The sequence below is a fragment of the Anomaloglossus baeobatrachus genome, chromosome 8 (assembly GCF_048569485.1).
Source record: "Anomaloglossus baeobatrachus isolate aAnoBae1 chromosome 8, aAnoBae1.hap1, whole genome shotgun sequence".
NCBI classification, from domain to species: domain Eukaryota; kingdom Metazoa; phylum Chordata; class Amphibia; order Anura; family Aromobatidae; genus Anomaloglossus; species Anomaloglossus baeobatrachus.
In genome coordinates this window covers 101,380,534-101,402,308 of record NC_134360.1, presented here as the reverse complement: position 1 = coordinate 101,402,308, position 21,775 = coordinate 101,380,534, and the positions used below count along the sequence as shown (strand labels likewise).

General features: G+C 52.5%; 1 protein-coding gene across 4 annotated transcripts in view; it reads left to right on the top strand.

The window, feature by feature from the left end:
* Positions 1-21,775, top strand: part of EP300 (EP300 lysine acetyltransferase) — a 508,128-nt gene that overhangs the window by 211,619 nt on the left and 274,734 nt on the right. For all 4 annotated transcript variants that reach the window (XM_075321927.1, XM_075321925.1, XM_075321926.1 and 1 more), the window contains exon 15: positions 20,519-20,701. In XM_075321927.1, coding sequence (XP_075178042.1) covers positions 20,519-20,701 — 183 coding nt within the window. The remainder of the gene's footprint in view (positions 1-20,518; positions 20,702-21,775) is intronic.

Here is a 21,775-nt window from a genome sequence, read left to right as displayed (position 1 = left end):
AGTGAGATGTGACTTCTCGTGATTCTGTAGTTGCTGCTAACGTTCCCTATAGTGTTAAAAGGACACTCCTCTTTGTGAGTGTAATAGAAGTTTATGTAATGCTTTCTTGGCCAGGCATAGCTGTTTGAGTAACGAGCACATCCTAACTCCAATGGTTTTCAGACCAAAGACGAGCTCTATTATTAATGTATACACAATATGTTTTGGCCCTAAATACCTTTTGTCACGTATCGTATTTGTAATCAAGCATGCACGATGTCTGTCATATGTCAAGAATATTGGAGTTTGGATTTTCTTGCTGCTCAACTCGAGCTTGTTTGCTGTGCTGGGGGAGTCGTTATATGACTTGCTTTATATATGGGATCACATTAGGAGGCTTGCTGAGAGATATACAGCAGACTGCTAATCAAGATTTATCTCACATAAATGCTGCATGTAGCTGGGCCACAGAAAAGCTGAGGCTTAATTCGTAAACTGCAACCACTGTTGTATGAGAGCCACTAAGACTGTGCTTAGGCAGCGATGACCTCCTTTATCACCTCTCCCCTTGGAAGGCAATTTGGAAATTGGTACTTTCTTTGTCGCTCCATTGGGAGACCCAGACAAATGGGTGTATAGGCTATGCCTCCGGAGGCCGCACAAAGTATTACACTAAAAGTGTAAAGCCCCTCCCCTTCTGCCTATACACCCCCCGTGCTCCCACGGGCTCCTCAGTTTTTCTTTTTCGCTCTATTGGGAGACCCAGACAATTGGGTGTATAAGCTATGCCTCCGGAGGCCGCACAAAGTATTACACTAAAAGTGTAAAGCCCCTCCCCTTCTGCCTATACACCCCCCGTGCTCCCACGGGCTCCTCAGTTTTTTGCTTTGTGCGAAGTAGGCAGACATGCACAGCACAGCTCCACAGATTAGTCAGCAGCAGCTGCTGACTAGGTCGGATGGAAGAAAAGTGGGCCCATATAGGGCCCCCAGCATGCTCCCTTCTCACCCCACTCTTGTCGGCGGTGTAGTTAAGGTTGAGGTATCCATTGCGGGTACGGAGGCTGGAGCCCACATGCTGCTTTCCTTCCCCATCCCCCTCAGGGCTCTGGGTGAAGTGGGATCTTATCGGTCTCCAGGCACTGAGACCGTGCTTCATCCACAACTCCTGTGGAGCCTGATGGATAGGAGCCGGGTACCGTTCAGGGACATGGCCCTGCATCTTGGAGGTACTCTGTATCCCTGTGGGGGCCGCGCACGGCAACACCTCAGCTTTGCTGGGTGTGCTAGTGCACCGGGTCCGCGGCGCTGACGGGGTTAAACTGTGCCATTACACACTCAGCGTCGCTGAGTGTGTTTATATGTAGGGGCTACCGCACTAACCGCCGCTGCCATGGGAAACTGCGGCGCGGCTGGGACTTGTAGTTCGCCGGGGACTTTCACGCCGGCCGCGCTTTTACGGCGGCCGCGTTTATTACTAGAGTCCCCGGCTTGCTCGCGGCCTAGTTTCCTTTCTCCCGCCCTCAGCCCTGACAGGCAGGGGAAGGGCGGGACGCTGCACGGACCGAGCAGCACTGAGGGCTGGAGTATGATTTGCATACTCCACCCCCCTCACTGTGCACAGTGTGAGCACCAGTTCCCGCACTTTCTCGGCCACGCCCACAGCTCCCTCCTCTCGTCAGGACGCCGCAGCCATTCCTGTCAGCTCCTCCGACGCTGCAGAGAGGGACAAATCCTGGGAGACCCAGACACGGTCTCTGGTGGCCTCACAACCGCTTTAGGCGGCTGGTAAGCAGCACCTGTGGTGCTAGCCCCATGGTACTGTAGTGTATTGATACGTTATTTGTGTATAGTATATACTTAACACTGTATGAGCACAGTTCTTTCTGGCTATATACCCTATTGTGTTACTCAGGGAAAACTATAGCATGGCGCCCACAAAAGGCAGGGGTGCCAAAACACAGGCTTATTATGCTGCCTGCGCCGCATGTACGACCCCGCTACCGGCAGGTTCCACTGACCCTCATTGCGTGCAGTGTTCGGCCCCTGTGACACTTCTTCAGCCGGAGCCTCTGCTAAGAGGGGCCCAGGGGGAGCCACCTGTTGACACTGTCCAGGTGACGGGGACTGAGTTTGCAAAACTCTCTGAGACTATGGCTAAGATACTAGAAGCCTTGCAGTCCAGGCCGGTATCTCAACAAAGGGACTCTGTTGAAGCATTGTTCCCTGGCCCCCCTCAGTTGGACCAACAATGTCCTCCCGGGGTATCTCATACATCCCAGGCTGAGGGTTCTGACTTAGACCCCAGCCCCAGATCGACTAAGCGGGCTCGCTTAGAATTTCCCTCGACATCATATTGTTTAGGGTCTCAGCGGGGGGAATCTTTGGTTGATGATGCGGAGACAGCTGATCAGGATTCTGATCCTGAGAGCGCTCTCAATCTTAATACTCCAGACGGGGACGCCATAGTGAACGATCTTATTGCGTCCATCCATCAGTTGCTGGATATTTCTCCCTCAGCCCCTCCGGCGGAGGAGTCAGCTTCACAGCAGGAGAAATTTCGTTTTAGGTTCCCCAAGCGTACACAGAGTATGTTTCTGGACCACTCTGATTTCAGAGAGGCAGTCCAGAATCACCATACTTGTCCAGATAAGCGTTTTTCAAAGCGCCTTAAGGATACACGTTATCCTTTTCCCCCGGACGTGGTTAAAGGTTGGACTCAATGTCCCAAAGTGGATCCTCCAATCTCCAGACTGGCGGCTAGATCCATACTTGCAGTGGAAGATGGGGCCTCGCTCAAAGACGCCACTGACAGGCAGATGGCGCTCTGGTTGAAATCCATCTATGAAGCTATTGGAGCTTCTTTTGCCCCAGCATCCGCAGCCGTATGGGCGCTACAAGCTATCTCTGCAGGTCAAGCGCAAATTGAAGCAGCCACATGCACGGCCACGCCACAAGTGGCATCCATTACCACCCAGACCTCGGCAATCGCGTCCTACGCTATTAATGCTGTCCTGGACTCTGTGAGCCGTACGGCGGTTGCGGCCGCCAATTCGGTGGTACTCCGCAGGGCCTTGTGGCTACGGGAATGGAAGGCAGATTCTGCTTCCAAAAAGCGCTTAACCAGTTTGCCAATTTCTGGCGACAGGCTGTTTGGCGAGTGTCTGGATGAAATCCTCAAACAATCCAAGGGAAAGGATACATCCTTACCCCAGCCCAAACAGAACATACCCCAACAGAGGAGAGGGCAGTCGAGGTTTCGGTCCTTTCGGGGTGCGGGCAGGTCCCAATTCTCCTCGTCCAAAAGGTCTCAGAAAGAACAAAAGAACTCTGATGCATGGCGGTCTAAGTCACGTCCTAAAAAGACCATTGGAGGCACCGCTAACAAAGCGGCTTCCTCATGACTTTCGACCTCCTCTAGTAGCATCCTCGGTCGGTGGCAGGCTCTCCCGCTTTTGCGACACCTGGCTGCCACAAATAAAAGACCGCTGGGTGAGAGACATTCTGTCTCACGGTTACAAGATAGAGTTCACCTCTCGTCCCCCGACTCGATTCTTCAGGTCATCTCCGCCTCCCGAGCGAGCTGAGGCTCTTCTGCAGGCGCTGGGCATTCTGAAGGCAGAAGGAGTGGTGGTCCCTGTTCCTCTTCAGCAACAGGGCCACGGTTTTTACTCCAACTTGTTTGTGGTCCCAAAGAAGGACGTGTCTTTCCGTCCTGTCCTGGACCTGAAACTTCTCAACAAACACGTAAAGACCAGGCGGTTCCGGATGGAATCCCTCCGCTCCGTCATCGCCTCAATGTCCCAAGGAGATTTCCTTGCATCGATCGATATCAAAGATGCTTATCTCCACGTTCCGATTGCCCCAGAGCACCAGCGCTTCTTGCGCTTCGCCATAGAAAATGAACACCTGCAGTTCGTGGCACTGCCATTCGGCCTGGCAACAGCCCCACGGGTTTTCACCAAGGTTATGGCTACTGTAGTAGCGGTCCTCCATTCTCAGGGTCACTCGGTGATCCCGTACTTGGACGATCTGTTGATCAAGGCACCCTCTCAAGAGGCATGCCAACACAGCCTCGACGCCACCCTGGAGACTCTCCAGAGTTTCGGGTGGATCATCAATTTTCCAAAGTCAAATCTGACACCGGCCCAATCGCTGACATACCTTGGCATGGAGTTTCATACCCTCTCAGCGATAGTGAAGCTTCCGCTGATCAAGCAGCAGTCACTACAGAAAGGGGTACAATCTCTCCTTCAAGGCCAGTCACACCCCTTGAGGCGCCTCATGCACTTCCTGGGGAAGATGGTGGCAGCAATGGAAGCAGTCCCTTTCGCGCAGTTTCACCTGCGTCCCCTTCAATGGGACATCCTACGCAAATGGGACAGGAAGCCGACGTCCCTCGACAGGACCGTCTCCCTCTCTCAGGCGACCAAAGCCTCCCTTCGGTGGTGGCTTCTTCCCACTTCATTATCGAAGGGGAAATCCTTCCTACCCCCATCCTGGGAAGTAGTCACGACGGACGCGAGTCTGTCAGGGTGGGGAGCGGTTTTTCTCCACCACAGGACTCAGGGTACGTGGACCCGGCAAGAGTCCTCGCTTCAGATCAATGTTCTGGAAATTCGGGCAGTGTATCTTGCCCTGAAAGCGTTCCAGCAGTGGCTGGAAGGCAAGCAGATCCGAATTCAGTCGGACAATTCCACAGCGGTGGCATACATCAACCACCAAGGAGGAACACGCAGTCGGCAAGCCTTCCAGGAAGTCCGGTGGATTTTGATGTGGGTGGAAGCCACGGCCTCCACCATATCCGCAGTTCACATCCCAGGCGTGGAAAACTGGGAAGCAGATTATCTCAGTCGCCAGGGCATGGACGCAGGGGAATGGTCCCTTCACCCGGACGTCTTTCAGGAGATCTGTTGCCGCTGGGGGGTGCCGGACGTCGACCTCATGGCGTCCCGGCACAACAACAAGGTACCGACGTTCATGGCACGGTCTCAAGATCCCAGAGCTCTGGCGGCAGACGCCTTAGTTCAGGATTGGTCGCAGTTTCAGCTCCCTTATGTGTTTCCTCCGCTGGCACTGTTGCCCAGAGTGTTACGCAAGATCAGGGCCGACTGCCGCCGCGCCATCCTCGTCGCGCCAGACTGGCCAAGGAGGTCGTGGTACCCGGATCTGTGGCATCTCACGGTCGGCCAACCGTGGGCACTACCAGACCGACCAGACTTGCTATCTCAAGGGCCGTTTTTCCATCTGAATTCTGCGGCCCTCAACCTGACTGTGTGGCCATTGAGTCCTGGATCCTAGCGTCTTCAGGGTTATCTCAAGAAGTCATTGCCACTATGAGACAGGCTAGGAAACCAACGTCCGCCAAGATCTATCACAGGACGTGGAAAATTTTTCTGTCGTGGTGCTCTGCTCAGGGTTTTTCTCCCTGGCCATTTGCATTACCTACTTTTCTGTCCTTCCTTCAATCTGGACTGGAAAAGGGTTTGTCGCTCGGCTCTAAGGGACAAGTTTCAGCTCTCTCTGTGTTTTTCCAGAAGCGCCTAGCCAGACTTCCACAGGTACGCACGTTCCTGCAGGGAGTTTGTCACATCGTTCCACCTTACAAGCGGCCGTTAGAACCCTGGGATCTAAACAGGGTGCTGATGGTTCTTCAGAAACCACCATTCGAGCCAATGAGAGATATTTCCCTCTCACGACTTTCGCAGAAAGTGGTTTTTCTAGTAGCAGTCACGTCTCTTCGGAGAGTGTCTGAGCTAGCAGCGTTGTCGTGCAAAGCCCCTTTTCTGGTATTTCACCAGGACAAGGTGGTTCTACGTCCGGTTCCGGAATTTCTCCCTAAGGTGGTATCCCCCTTTCATCTCAATCAGGATATTTCCTTACCTTCTTTTTATCCTCATCCAGTTCACCAATGTGAAAAGGATTTGCACTTGTTAGATCTGGTGAGAGCACTCAGATTCTACATTTCTCGTACGGCGCCCTTGCGCCGCTCGGATGCACTCTTTGTCCTTGTCGCTGGCCAGCGTAAAGGGTCACAGGCTTCCAAATCAACCCTGGCTCGGTGGATCAAGGAGCCAATTATCGAAGCTTACCGTTCGGCTGGGCTTCCGGTTCGCTCAGGGCTGAAGGCCCATTCTACCAGAGCCGTGGGCGCGTCCTGGGCTTTGAGGCACCAGGCTACGGCTCAGCAGGTGTGTCAGGCGGCTACCTGGTCGAGCCTGCACACTTTCACGAAGCACTATCAGGTGCATACCTATGCTTCGGCGGATGCCAGCCTAGGTAGACGAGTCCTTCAGGCGGCGGTTGCCCACCTGTAGTAAAGGGCCGTTTTACGGCTCTCTTACGAGGTATTATTTTACCCACCCAGGGACTGCTTTTGGACGTCCCAATTGTCTGGGTCTCCCAATAGAGCGAAAAAGAAGAAGGGAATTTTGTTTACTTACCGTAAATTCCTTTTCTTCTAGCTCTAATTGGGAGACCCAGCACCCGCCCCTGTTTTTTTGTGTACACATGTTGTTCATGTTGAATGGTTTCAGTTCTCCGATATTCATTCGGATTGAAGTTATTTTGAACCAGTTAATAATTCTTTTTCCTCCTTCTTGCTTTTGCACCAAAACTGAGGAGCCCGTGGGAGCACGGGGGGTGTATAGGCAGAAGGGGAGGGGCTTAACACTTTTAGTGTAGTACTTTGTGCGGCCTCCGGAGGCATAGCCTATACACCCAATTGTCTGGGTCTCCCAATTAGAGCTAGAAGAAAAGGAATTTACGGTAAGTAAACAAAATTCCCTTCTTTTGCTTTGTGCGAAGGAGGCAGACATGCACGCACAGCTCCACAGATTGGTCAGCAGCAGCTGCTGACTGTCGGATGGAAGAAAAGTGGGCCCATATAGGGCCCCCAGCATGCTCCCTTCTCACCCCACTCTCGTCGGCGGTGTTGTTAAGGTTGAGGTATCCATTGCGGGTACGGAGGCTGGAGCCCACATGCTGTTTTCCTTCCCCATCCCCCTTAGGGCTCTGGGTGAAGTGGGATCCTATCGGTCTCCAGGCACTGAGACCGTGCTTCATCCACAACTCCTGAGGAGCCTGCTGGATAGGAGCCGGGTATCGTTCAGGGACATGGCCCTGCTACTTTAAGGTACTCTGTGTCCCCGTGGGGACCGCGCACAGCAACACTCCAGCATTGCTGGGTGTGCTAGTGCACCGGGGACCGCGGCGCTGACTGCGTTTGTGCCATTATACACTGCAGCGTCGCTGAGTGTATTTGTGTATGGGGACTACCGCGCTGACCGCCGCTGCCATTGTTTTTACTGAGGCGCGGCTGGGACTGTTAGTGCGCCGGGGACTCTGCGCCGGCCGCGCTTTTATGGCGGCCGCGCTTATAACTCGAGTCCCCGGCTTTTGGGCCTAGTCTCTTTCTCTTCCCGCCCCCAGCCCTGCCAGTCAGGGGAAGGGCGGGACGCTGCACAGAACGAGCAGCACTGAGGGCTGGAGCATGCTTTGCATACTCCACCCCCCTCACTGTGCACAGTGAGGCACCAGCTCCCGCACTTTCTGGGTCACGCCCACGGCTCCCTCCTCTCCTCAGGACGCCGGCAGCCATTCCTGTCAGCTCCTAGGACGCTGCAGAGGGGAGACAAACTCTGGGGGACCCAGGCAGGGATTCTGGTGGCCACACAACCGCTTTCAGCGGGCGGTAAGCAGCACCTGAGGTGCTGGCCCCACTTGTGCAGAAGTGTGATTATAGTTTATATGTTTACAGGCTATACTTTACACTGTATGGGCACAGTTGATTTCTGGCTATATAGCCTGTTGTGTTGCTCAAAGGAGACAACAATATGGCGCCCACAAGAAGCAGGGGTGCCAAAACACAGGCTTACTATGCTGCCTGCGCCGCATGTACAACCTCGCTACCGGCAGGTTCCACTGACCCTCATTGTATGCACTGTTCGGCCCCTGTGGCACTTACTCAGCCGGAGCCTCTGCTAAGGGGGGCCCAGGGGGAACAACCAGCTAACACTGTCCAGGTGACAGGGACGGAGTTTGCAGTTTTTACTGACAGACTTTCTGAGACTATGGCTAAAATACTAGAAGCTTTGCAGTCCAGACCGGTATCTCAGACCATGGGCACTGTGGAATCACTGCCCCCTAGTCCCCCTCAGTTGGAACAACAATGTCTCCCCGGGGTGTCTCATAGATCCCAGGGTGAGGTCTCTGACACGGACCGCAGTCCCAGACCGCCTAAGCGAGCTCGCTTGGAAATCCCCTCGACCTCATCACATTGTTCAGGGTCTCAGAGGGATGACTCTCTGTATGATGAAGCGGAGGTAGCTTATCAGGATTTTGATCCTGAGGCCGCTCTCAACCTTGATACTCCTGATGGGGACGCCATAGTGAATGATCTTATTGCGTCCATAAATAAGATGTTGGATATTTCTCCCTCAGCTCCTCCAGCAGAGGAGTCAGCTTCTCAGCAGGAGAAGTTCCGTTTCAGGTTCCCCAAGCGTACAGCGAGTATGTTTCTGGATCACTCCGACTTCAGAGACGCAGTCCAGAAACACCGAGCTTGTCCAGATAAGCGTTTTTCCAAGCGCCTTAAGGATACACGTTATCCCTTCCCCCCTGACGTGGTCAAGGGCTGGACTCAGTGTCCCAAGGTGGATCCTCCAATCTCCAGACTGGCGGCTAGATCCATAGTTGCAGTTGAAGATGGGGCTTCACTCAAGGATGCCACTGACAGACAGATGGAGCTCTGGTTGAAATCCATCTATGAGGCTATCGGCGCGTCTTTCGCTCCAGCATTCGCAGCAGTATGGGCACTCCAAGCTATCTCAGCGGGTCAAGCCCAAATTGACGCACTCACACGTACGTCTGCGCCGCAAGTGACTTCCATAACCTCTCAAACGTCGGCATTTGCGTCCTACGCTATTAATGCTATCCTGGACTCTGCGAGCCGTACGGCGGTTGCAGCCGACAATTCGGTGGCATTACGCAGTGCCTTGTGGCTACGGGAATGGAAGACAGATTCGATTGCCAAAAAGTGCTTAATCGGTTTGCCATTTTCTGACGACCGTTTGTTTGGTGAGAGATTGGATGAAATCATAAAACAAACCAAGGTAAAGGAAACTTCCTTACCCCAGGCCAAACCAAAATTACCCCAACAGAGGAGGCGACAGTCGAGGTTTCGGTCCTTTCGGGGTACGGGCAGAACCCAATTCTCCTCGTCCAAAGGGCCTCAGAAGGATCAGAGGAACTCCGATTCATGGCGGTCTAAGTCACGCCCTAAAAAGACCGCCGGAGGTGCCGCTACCAAGGCGGCTTCCTCATGACTTTCGGCCTCCTCACACCGCATCCTCGGTCGGTGGCAGGCTCTCCCGCTTTTGCGACACCTGGCTGCCACAGGTAAAAGACCGATGGGTGAGAGACATTCTGTCTCACGGTTACAGGATAGAGTTCAGCTCTCGTCCTCCGACTCGATTCTTCAGAACATCTCCGCCTCCCGAGAGAGCCGATGCTCTTCTGCAGGCGTTGGACACTCTGAAGGTAGAAGGAGTGGTGATCCCTGTGCCTCTTCAGCAACAGGGTCACGGTTTTTACTCCAACCTGTTTGTGGTTCCAAAGAAGGACGGGTCTTTCCGTCCTGTCCTGGACCTAAAACTGCTCAACAAACACGTAAAGACCAGGCGGTTCCGGATGGAATCCCTCCGCTCCGTCATCGCCTCAATGTCCCAAGGAGATTTCCTTGCATCGATCGATATCAAAGATGCTTATCTTCACGTTCCGATTGCTCCAGAGCATCAGCGCTTCCTGCGCTTCGCCATAGGAGACTAACATCTCCAGTTCGTGGCACTGCCGTTCGGCCTGGCGACAGCCCCCCGGGTTTTCACCAAGGTCATGGCTACAGTAGTCGCGGTCCTCCACGGCCAGGGTCACTCGGTGATCCCTTACTTAGACGATCTGCTGGTCAAGGCTCCCTCCCAAGAGGCATGCCAGCACAGCCTCGACGCTACTCTGGAGACTCTCCAGAGTTTCGGGTGGATCATCAATTTTCCAAAGTCAAATCTGACACCGGCCCAATCGCTGACATATCTTGGCATGGAGTTTCATACCCTCTCAGCGATAGTGAAGCTTCCGCTGAACAAGCAGCGTTCACTACAGACGGGGGTGCAATCTCTCCTTCAAGGTCAGTCACACCCCTTGAGGCGCCTCATGCACTTCCTGGGGAAGATGGTGGCAGCAATTGAGGCAGTCCCTTTCGCGCAGTTTCACCTGCGTCCTCTTCAATGGGACATCCTACGCAAATGGGACAGGAAACCGACGTCCCTCGACAGGAACGTCTCCCTCTCTCAGGCAACCAAAGCTTCCCTTCGTTGGTGGCTTCTTCCCACTTCTTTATCGAAGGGGAAATCCTTCCTACCCCCATCCTGGGCGGTGGTCACGATGGACGCGAGTCTGTCAGGGTGGGGAGCAGTTTTTCTCCACCACAGGGCTCAAGGTACGTGGACTCAGCAAGAGTCCTCGCTTCAGATCAATGTTCTGGAGATCAGGGCAGTGTATCTGGCCCTAAAAGCGTTCCAGCAGTGGCTGGAAGGCAAGCAGATCCGAATTCAGTCGGACAACTCCACAGCGGTGGCATACATCAACCACCAAGGCGGGACACGCAGTCGTCAAGCCTTCCAGGAAGTCCGGCGGATTCTACTGTGGGTGGAAGCCACAGCCTCCACCATATCCGCAGTTCACATCCCGGGCGTAGAAAACTGGGAAGCAGACTTTCTCAGTCGCCAGGGCATGGACGCAGGGGAATGGTCCCTTCACCCGGACGTGTTTCAGGAGATATGTTGCCGTTGGGGCATGCCGGACGTCGACCTAATGGCGTCCCGGCACAACAACAAGGTACCGACGTTCATGGCACGGTCTCAAGATCCCAGAGCTCTGGCGGCAGACGCCTTAGTTCAGGATTGGTCGCAGTTTCAGCTCCCTTATGTGTTTCCTCCGCTGGCACTGTTGCCCAGAGTGTTACGCAAGATCAGGGCCGACTGCCGCCGCGTCATCCTCGTCGCTCCAGACTGGCCGAGGAGGTCGTGGTACCCGGATCTGTGGCATCTCACGGTAGGCCAACCGTGGGCACTACCAGACCGACCAGACTTGCTGTCTCAAGGGCCGTTTTTCCATCTGAATTCTGCGGCCCTCAACCTGACTGTGTGGCCATTGAGTCCTGGATCCTAGCGTCTTCAGGATTATCTCAAGAGGTCATTGCCACTATGAGACAGGCTAGGAAACCAACGTCCGCCAAGATCTATCACAGGACGTGGAAAATTTTCCTGTCGTGGTGCTCTGCTCAGGGTTTTTCTCCCTGGCCATTTGCCTTGCCCACTTTTCTGTCCTTCCTTCAATCTGGACTGGAAAAGGGTTTGTCGCTCGGCTCCCTTAAGGGACAAGTCTCAGCGCTCTCTGTGTTTTTCCAGAAGCGCCTAGCCAGACTTCCACAGGTACGCACGTTCCTGCAGGGGGTTTGTCACATCGTCCCTCCTTACAAGCGTCCGTTAGAACCCTGGGATCTGAACAGGGTGCTGATGGCTCTTCAGAAACCACCATTCGAGCCAATGAGAGATATTTCTCTCTCACGCCTTTCGCAGAAAGTGGTTTTCCTAGTAGCAGTCACTTCACTTCGGAGAGTGTCTGAGCTAGCAGCGTTGTCGTGCAAAGCCCCTTTCCTGGTGTTTCACCAGGACAAGGTGGTTCTGCGTCCGGTTCCGGAATTCCTCCCTAAGGTGGTATCCCCCTTTCATCTCAATCAGGATATCTCCTTACCCTCTTTTTGTCCTCATCCAGTTCACCAATGTGAAAAGGATTTGCACTTGTTAGATCTGGTGAGAGCACTCAGACTTTACATTTCTCGTACGGCGCCCCTGCGCCGCTCAGATGCACTCTTTGTCCTTGTCGCTGGCCAGCGTAAAGGGTCACAGGCTTCCAAATCAACCCTGGCTCGGTGGATCAAGGAACCAATTCTCGAAGCTTACCGTTCTGCTGGGCTTCCGGTTCCCTCGGGGCTGAAGGCCCATTCTACCAGAGCCGTGGGTGCGTCCTGGGCTTTGAGGCACCAGGCTACGGCTCAGCAGGTGTCAGGCGGCTACCTGGTCGAGCCTGCACACTTTCACGAAACACTATCTGGTGCATACCTATGCTTCGGCGGATGCCAGCCTAGGTAGACGAGTCCTTCAGGCGGCGGTTGCCCACCTGTAGGAAGGGGCCGTTTTACGGCTCTATTACGAGGTATTATTTTACCCACCCAGGGACTGCTTTTGGACGTCCCATTTGTCTGGGTCTCCCAATGGAGCGACAAAGAAGAAGGGAATTTTGTTTACTTACCGTAAATTCCTTTTCTTCGGCGCTCCATTGGGAGACCCAGACGATTGGGTGTATAGCACTGCCTCCGGAGGCCACACAAAGGATTACACTAAAAAGTGTAAGGCCCCTCCCCTTCTGGCTATACACCCCCAGTGGGATCACTGGCTCACCAGTTTTCTGCTTTGTGCGAAGGAGGTCAGACATCCACGCATAGCTCCACTGTTTAGTCAGCAGTAGCTGCTGACTATGTCGGATGGAAGAAAAGAGGGCCCATATGGGGCCCCCAGCATGCTCCCTTCTTACCCCACTTGTGGTTTGTAAGGTTGAGGTACCCATTGCGGGTACAGAGGCTGGAGCCCACATGCTGTTTCTTCGGCGCTCCATTGGGAGACCCAGACTATTGGGGTGTATAGTACTGCCTCCGGAGGCCACACAAAGCATTACACTAAAAAGTGTAAGGCCCCTCCCCTTCTGGCTATACACCCCCAGTGGGATCACTGGCTCACCAGTTTTCTGCTTTGTGCGAAGGAGGTCAGACATCCACGCATAGCTCCACTGTTTTTAATCAGCAGCAGCTGCTGACTATGTCGGATGGAAGAAAAGAGGGCCCATACTAGGGCCCCCAGCATGCTCCCTTCTCACCCCACTTTTGTCGGGTGTTTGTTAAGGTTGAGGTACCCATTGCGGGTACGGAGGCTGGAGCCCACATGCTGTTTTCCTTCCCCATCCCCCCTCAGGGCTCTGGGCGAAGTGGGATCTTACAGGTCTCCAGGCACTGAGACCGGGCTCCATCCACAGACCCAGAGAACCTGCTGGATATGGAGCTGAGTATCGTCAGGGACAGGCCCTGCTACATTAAGGTACTCTGTGTCCCCGGGCAAGCGCGCACACACACACCAGCATTGCTGGGAGTGTTAGTGCGCCGGGGCAACAGCGCGGAGCGCTCGTGCTATTATTCACTACAGCTTTGCTGAGTGACTTTATGTATTGGGAACTGCCGCGCCGGCCGCTGCTGGGTGTTTTTTACATTGTGGCGCGGCTGGGACTTGTGGTGCGCCGGGGACTTCCGCGCTGGCCGTGCACATGGACGGCCGCGCTTATTACTAGAGTCCCCGGCTTTGCGGCCTAGTTTTCGTTTCGTTCCCGCCTCCAGCCCTGCCAGTCAGGGGTGAGGCGGGACGCTGTACAGACAGTCAGCGCCGAGGGCTGGAGTCTGCTTTGCATTCTCCAGCCCCCTTCACTGGACACAGTGGGACGCCAGTTTCCCGCTCTTGTCTGGGGCACGCCCACGGCCCGCCCCTCGTCACACGAGCTGGAGAAGGACGCCGGCAGCCATTCCTGCACGCAGTCCGAGCTGGGGAACGGAGACATGCTCTGGGCAACCACTCACAGGGCTCTGGCGACCACACACCCGCGTTATAGGCGGGCGGTAAGCAGCACCTGAAGTGCTGACCCCACTAAATACCGAAGTGTCCATTTGTAGTTTATGCTTGTATGCTATACACTGCACTGTACGGTCGCTATCTTTGGCTATATGCCCATCTTAGATGGCGAGATAACAGCAGCAAAAAAGCAAGGGTGCTAAGGCACAGTTTTTCTAGGCTGCTTGTATTGCATGCGCTGAAGTGTTCATTTGTACTTATGCTTGTATGCTATACATTGCACTGTACGGTCGCTACTCTTGGCTATATTCTCCTAGAGGGCTGGACAACAGCAGCAAAAAAGCAAGGGTGCCAAGGCACAGGTTTTCTATGCTGCTTGTACTGCATGTGCTGAAGTGTTCATTTGTACTTATGCTTGTATGCTATACATTGCACTGTACGGTCGCTACTCTTGGCTATATTCTCCTAGAGGGCTGGACAGCAGCAGCAAAAAAGCATGGGCGCCAAGGCACAGGCTTTATAGGCTGCTTGTATTGCATGTGCTGAAGTGTTTATGCTTGTATGCTATACATTGCATAGATGGCTAGAATACAGCAGCAAAAAAGCAACACAGGCTTTCTATGCTGCTTTTCCTGCATGTGATACTGTTCCACCGGCAGGTTCCACTGACCCCCATTGTGTGCAATGCACCCCTGTAGCACTTGGTCAGCCGGGGTCTCTACTAGAGGTGGCCAAAGGAACCACCTGTGAACCCTGTCCAGGGACAGGGACGGAGTTGCAGTTTCGGCTGATAGGTCTGTGACTGTGACTAACATCTTAGAGACTTTGCAGTCCAGACAAGGCCATGGGCAATCTTGATTAATGCTCCCTGGCCACCCTCATTTGGAACATAATCAGTGCTCCGGGGGGGGTCCCAGGCATTCCAGGGTGAAGGCTCTGACACGGACGGCAGTCCCAGACAGCCTAAGCTAGCTCGCTGGGTGCGGCACTCGGCTTCATCACTGGTCAAGGTCCCAGCGGGAGGACTCTCTGTATGATGAGGCAGACGTAGCTGATCAGGGCTTTGGTCCTGACATCGCTCTCAATCCGGATACACCGGATGGTGACGCCATAGTGAATGATCTTATAGCGTCCATCAATGGTATGTTGGATATTGCTCCCTCAGCTCCCCCAGGGGAGGAGTCAGCTTTACAGCAGGAGAAATCCTTTTTCAGTATCTCATGCGTATATTGAGTACTTTTCTGGCCACGCTGACTTCAGAGAAGCAGTTCAGAAACACCACGCTTACCAGATAAGCGTTTTCTCCAAACGTATTAAGGATACACGTTATCCCTTCCCCCTGACGTGGTAAAGCGCTGGACCCAGGGTCCAAAGGTGGATCCCCCAATCTCCAGGCTTGCGGCTAGATCCATAGTTGCAGTGGAGATGGGACGTCACTTAAAGATGCCATTGACAGACAGATGGACCTCTGGTTGAAATCTGTCTGTGAAGCTATTAGCGTGTCGGTTGCTCCGGCATTCGCAGCCGTATGGGCACTCTAAGCTATTTCAGCTGGTCTTGCGCAGCTGGTCTTGAGCACATGTACATCTGTGCCGCAGGTGGTGTCCTTAACCTCGCAATGTCTGCATTGCGACTTACCCTAGTAATGCTGTCCTGGGGGGACAGTCGAGGTTTCGGTCCTTCCCAGGCTCGGGCAGGTCCCAATTGTCCTCGTCCAAAAGGGCTCAAAATGCTCAGAGGGGCTCAAATTCCGGCCGGGCTCAATCACGCCCAAGGAAGGCTGCAGGAGGAACCGCTACCAAGGCGGTCTCCTCATGACTTCAGCTCTCTCTCTCCGCATCCGCGGTTCGTGGCAGACTCTCCCGCTTGGCGACATTTAGCTGCCGCAGGTCACAGACCGGTGGGTGAGAGACATTGTGTCTCACGTGTACAGGACATCCCCCCCCCCCCACCGAGCCGAGGCTCTTCTGCAGGCAGAAGGAGTGGTAATCCCTGTTCCTCTTCAGGAACAGGACACGGTTTTTTCCTCCAATCTGATTGGGGTGCCACAAAAGGGTGGCTCTTTCCGTTCCGTTCTGGAACTAAAACTGCTCACCAAGCACGTGAAGGCCAGGCGGTTCCGGATGTAACCCTCCGCTCCATCATTGCCTCAATGTCTCAAAGAGATTTCCTAGCATCAATAGATATCAGGATGCTTATCTCCACGTGCCGATTGCTCCAGAGCACTAGCGTTTGCTACGTTTCGTTATTGAAGACGAGCATCTTCAGTGCGTAGCCCTGCCCTTCGGTCTGGCGACAGCCCTACGGGTTTTCACCAAGTTCAGGGCTGCAGTGGGAGCAGTCCTGCACTCTCAGGGTCACTCTGTGATCCTTACTGGGACGATCCACTTGTCACGGCACCCTCTCAAGAGGCATGCCAACACAGCCTGAACGGGGCGCTGGAGACTCTCCAGAGTTTCGGGTGGATCATCAACTTTTCAAGGTTACATCGGGCACCGACCCAATCGCTGACATATCTGGGCATGGAGTTTCACACTCCCTCAGCGATAGTGAAGCTTCCGCTGGACAAGCAGCGTTCACTACAGACGGGGGTGCAGTCTCTCCTTCAAGGCCAGTCACACCCCTTAAGACGCCTCATGCAGAGGCAGTCACTTTCGCGCAGTTTCATCTGCGTCCACTTCAATGGGACATGCTTTGCCAATGGGTTGGGGAGTCGACGTCCCTAGACAGGAACGTTTCCCTTCTCAGACGGTCAAGGACTCTCTTCACAGGAGTCCATCCTTCGGATCAATGTTCTGGAAATCTGGGAAGTGTATCTTGCCCTGCAAGCCTTCCAGCAGTGGCTGGAAGGAAAACGGATCCGAATTCAGTCGGACAATTCCACAGCGGTGGCAGACATCGCCCACCAAGGCGGAACACGCATCGCCAAGCCTACAAGGCAATCCGGCGGATTCTGACGTGGGTGGGGGACAGAGCATCCCCCATATCCGCAGTTCACATCCCGGGCGTAGAAAATTGGGAAGCAGACTTCCTCAGTCGCCTGGGCATGGACGCAGAGGAATGGCCTCTGCACCCAGAATGGTGTCAGGAAATCTGTAGCAGCTGGGGGATGCCGGACGTCGACCTAATGGCGTCTCGGCACAACAACAAGGTCCCGATTTTCATGGCGCGGTCTCACGAGCAAAGAGCTCTGGCGGCGGGCGCCCTAGTTCATGATTGGTCGCAGTTCCAGCTACCCTATGTGTTTCCATCTCTGGCACTGTTGCCTAGAGTGCTACGCAAGCTCAGCTCCGCTTGCCACCGCGCCATCCTCGTCGTCCCAGACTGGCCGAGGAGGTCGTGGTTCCCGGATCTGTGGCATCTCACGGTCGGCCAACCGTGGGCACTCGCAGACCGGCCAGACTTACTGTCCCAAGGGCCGTTTTTTCCACTGAATTCTTCGGCCCTGATCCTGACTGTATGGCCATCGAGTCCGAGATCCTGGCGTCTTCAGGATTATCTCAAGACGTCATTGCCACCATGAGACGGGCTAGGAAGCCGACGTCTGCCAAGATCTACCACAAGACGTGGAAGATATTCTTATCTTGGTGCTCTGCTTCGGGAGTGTCTCCCTGGCCAGTTGCATTGTCTCCTTTTTCCTCCCTTCCTGCATCTGGATTGGGAAAAGGTTTGTCGCTCGGCTCCCTTAAAGGACAAGTCGCAGCGCTGTAGGTATTCTTTCAGAAGCGCCTAGTATGACTTCCTCAGGTACGCACGTTCCTGCAGGGGGGTTATCACATTGTCCCTCCGTACAGGAGGCCGTTAGACCCATGGGATCTGCACAGGGTATTAATTGCTCTCCAGGAGCCGCCCTTCGAGCCTCTGAGGGATGTTTTCACTTTCTCGACTTTCACAGAAAGTGGCTTTTCTGGTAGCGGTCACGTCTCTTCGGAGAGTGTCCGAACTAGCAGCGCGGTCATCCAAAGCTCCCTTCCTGGTGTTCACCAAGATAAGGTAGTGCTGCGTCCGATCCCAGAGTTTCTCCCTAAGGTGGTATCCCCTTTTTATCACAATCAGGATATCTCCTTACCTTCCTTTTATCCATTTCATCGATATGTAATGGCTTGCATTGTTGGATCTGGTGTAGAACACCCAGAATCTACATTCCCGCACGGCGCCCCTGCGCCGCTCGGATGCACTCTTTGTCCTTGTCACTGGTCAGCGCAAGGGATCGCAGGCTGCAAAATCCACCCTGGCTCGATGGATCAAGGAACCAATTCTGGAAGCCTACCGTTCTGCGGGGCTTCCGGTTCCATCAGGGCTGAAGGCCCATTCTACCAGAGCCGTGGGTGCGTCCTGGGCATTACGACACCAGGCTACGGCTCAACAGGTGTGCCAGGTAGCTACCTGGTCGAGTCTGCACACTTTCACCAAACATTATCAGGTGCATACCTATGCTTCGGCGGACGCCAGCCTAGGTAGAAGAGTCCTGCAGGCGGCAGTTGCCTCCCCGTAGGGGAGGGCTGTCTTTGCAGCTCTAACATGAGGTATTTCTTTACCCACCCAGGGACAGCTTTTGGACGTCCCAATCGTCTGGGTCTCCCAATGGAGCGCCGAAGAAGAAGGGAATTTTGTTACTTACCGTAAATTCCTTTTCTTCTAGCTCCTATTGGGAGACCCAGCACCCGCCCTGTTGTCCTTCGGAATTTTTGGTTGTTTTTCGGGTACACATGTTGTTCATGTTGAATGGTTTTCAGTTCTCCGATGTTACTTCGGAGTGAATTTGTTTAAACCAGTTATTGGCTTTCCTCCTTCTTGCTTTTGCACTAAAACTGGTGAGCCAGTGATCCCACTGGGGGTGTATAGCCAGAAGGGGAGGGGCCTTACACTTTTTAGTGTAATGCTTTGTGTGGCCTCCGGAGGCAGTGCTATACACCCAATCGTCTGGGTCTCCCAATAGGAGCTAGAAGAAAAGGAATTTACGGTAAGTAACAAAATTCCCTTCTTCTAGCTCCAATTGGGAGACCCAGCACCCGCCCCTGTTTTTTTGTGTACACATGTTGTTCATGTTGAATGGTTTCAGTTCTCCGATATTCCTTCGGATTGAATTTACTTTAAACCAGTTTATAATTTTTTCCTCCTTCTTGCTTTTGCACCAAAACTGAGGAGCCCGTGGGAGCACGGGGGGTGTATAGGCAGAAGGGGAGGGGCTTTACACTTTTAGTGTAATACTTTGTGCGGCCTCCGGAGGCATAGCCTATACACCCATTTGTCTGGGTCTCCCAATTGGAGCTAGAAGAAAAGGAATTTACGGTAAGTAAACAAAATTCCCTTCTTACCATATATTGTATGGGAAAGTGTAAAATCAAGTGCTTTGAAATAGTGTAAAAAGCTTTAGTGCCACAGTTTCTTATGGGTTTTGCTTTTATGATCGTTCTGCTGTAAAAATGTCCTGGCGACGTGATTGTGCAGGTCCGTGCGATTTAAAAAAAAAAAAAAAATATATAAATATCCGATTTTAATTTTTTTTTTTTTTTTTTTTAAATTCAAAGTAAAATATACTGAAACTTGAAATGGGCTTACAAACCTGCATGCCTCCATGGTTGTTCTCCTGAAATGCCACTGCAGAACTTTGCAGCTTTAATGGTGGGTGAACACAATTTGGGTTTACAGCGTTTTGGACACAGCGTATTTTCACTGAGTCCAAAACACTGTGTTGTACAGTAGAAGCACAGTGAATGGATTTATAGAAATCTCATGCCCACTGTGCTGCTTTTCTCCACAGTGTAAACTGACCTGTGGCGTGGCTTTTCAAGCTCCAGCATGTCAATTTATGCTGCGGAGAAGTGCGTATTCTGTGCAGGGAGAATAGAGCTAATGTGCACCACCTGAACCCTGATCATGGGCAGGAGCAGCTGCAGTCTCCTGCGGACAACACTCGTGGCCCCGCAAGAGAAGACGCAGCGTGTCCTGATTGTGTGCACCCATCCTACATGGAATATCAGTAGAATCAATCCTAAGCAGTCTATATGGGCATGCAGGTCATAGAAAGTTTAATAATTATACCTTGATATTTGCAATCAAATGTTGTTTTAGAGAAATCCATGTTTTTTTCCCTAATATGTAAATGAGCTGTTGTTAAAAACCTATACACCGGACAGATCTCCCCGAGAATCTGCTTCCAGAGCTTATTTTTAAAGAAAGAAAGTGGGCGTTACCTGTGTGGAACATGCAATGACTGATTGTCTGCTCCTAATCTAACACCTTAATGCAGAACTAAACTTTTATCTCATTTCAAACACATTTCCAGCGGCTGTCATAGTGCAGTCAGCTCTGCTGTAGAGCTGTGCCTGATTTATACAATTAACGTAGTACAGCTGAGTTGAACCTTGTCACATTGCAAACAAATTTGCAGTTGTCCCCTCACAGTGCTGTCAGCTCTGCTATACTGCCACTCCACCCGTATAGACCTGCTCTATAAGATAGAAGCTGAAGCACTGAGTGGACACCTGCAGTTGCAAATATGTTTGTAATAGTGCAAAGCTGAGCTCTGCTGTAGTGTATTAGTTATAATCGCAGCTCTGCGGTGAGATCACAAGTGCAGACTATCGGTGATCACTTGTCTAGCACAGATAACGCCCCCGTTCTAGCATTTGAATAGTGAGGTTTGAATAGCTAGAATGCCAGAAATGTCTTCACCTACTGCTAAAATGTGGGATGCTGAACTATGTGGTATTGGGGTGATATAGGAGTGCCAGGAAGCAGTTTAATACGTGACTGTAAGTGCAGTGTGTACGGAAGACTTGGCATACCGTAACAATTGTCTCTTATCAGCTTTCACAGCAGACGGCTATAGAAGGACCAACATCCAATCCACCATCCACAAACAGCCCTGAAATGAGCTCACAACAGCCTGCAAGTGAGCTTCTGCTCCAAGAGGTGAAGATGGAAATAAAGCAAGAAGAACCAGTGGTGGAAGCTGAGCCTGCAGCTGAGCCCAAGGAGGAAAAAGTGGAGGTACAGCGGAGGGGTTTTTGTTTTTGTTTTTTGTTTTGTTTTTTTTAATCTGTAGGATGCAGTATGGAGAGTGAAGGGTGTGTGCTGCTAGTTTGCCTCTTCATCTCCTTTTTCTGCAGCTTTGCTAGCAGGCAGAATGTGTAAATATTTCTCTGGTGTCCATTACATGGCTGACAGAATGCAGTTTGTTCACCTCAGACATATAATCTGTTTATGCTTCTTATAGCATTTCATCTAGAATTTATGAAAGTTTGGACTTTATTTCCACAGTTTAGGTTAACATTTTTGACAACCCTGATTCATCATAAAAAGCAGAAATAAGTGGGTAAGCCATCAATGAGAGTCCCAGACAGCGTCTTTTAAATGCACACTAATTAAACTTTTTAATTTTTAAGGCACTCAGTCCATACATGCTACACAAACCAAACAAACATTTCTACCAAAACTGAAATCTAAACATTTGTTTCACCCCTCTACCCCTGGTGATTTTACTTTTTTTTTTGTTAACATTTTTTCCTTCCCTTCTTCCAAACGCAATAACTTAATTTTTCTTAGCCATCATTGGGGGACACATGACCTAGGGGGGTTATGCTGCCTATCCATAGGAGGACACTAAGTAGATGCAAAAGCATAGCTCCTCCTCTGCAGTATACACCCCCTGGCCGGGCCAGGCAAGCCCAGTTTCTTTATCGTTCCTATGGGAGACCCAGACAATGGGTGTATAGCTTCTGCCTCCGGAGGACACACAAAGTACTACACTAAAAAGTGTAGCTCCTCCCTCTGAGCTTATACACCCCCTGGAGAACCAGATCTAGCCAGTTTATCTCTTTGTGTTCAGGAGGCATACATCCACACATGCATTGTCATTTGATTTTTGGAAAGAGTTTGAAGACAAGCCTGGACCCCCGGCATGTCCCTTCTCACCCCACTGTGTCAGCGGTGCTGTTAAGGTTGATTCCAAGGCTGGAGCCTTACATGCCGTGCTCCTTCACCATCCTTCCTGGGCTCTGGCTTGAAGTGGGAGCCAGCACGGAGCTCACAGAGGATTCATCATCTGGTCCCAGTCCCCGTCCT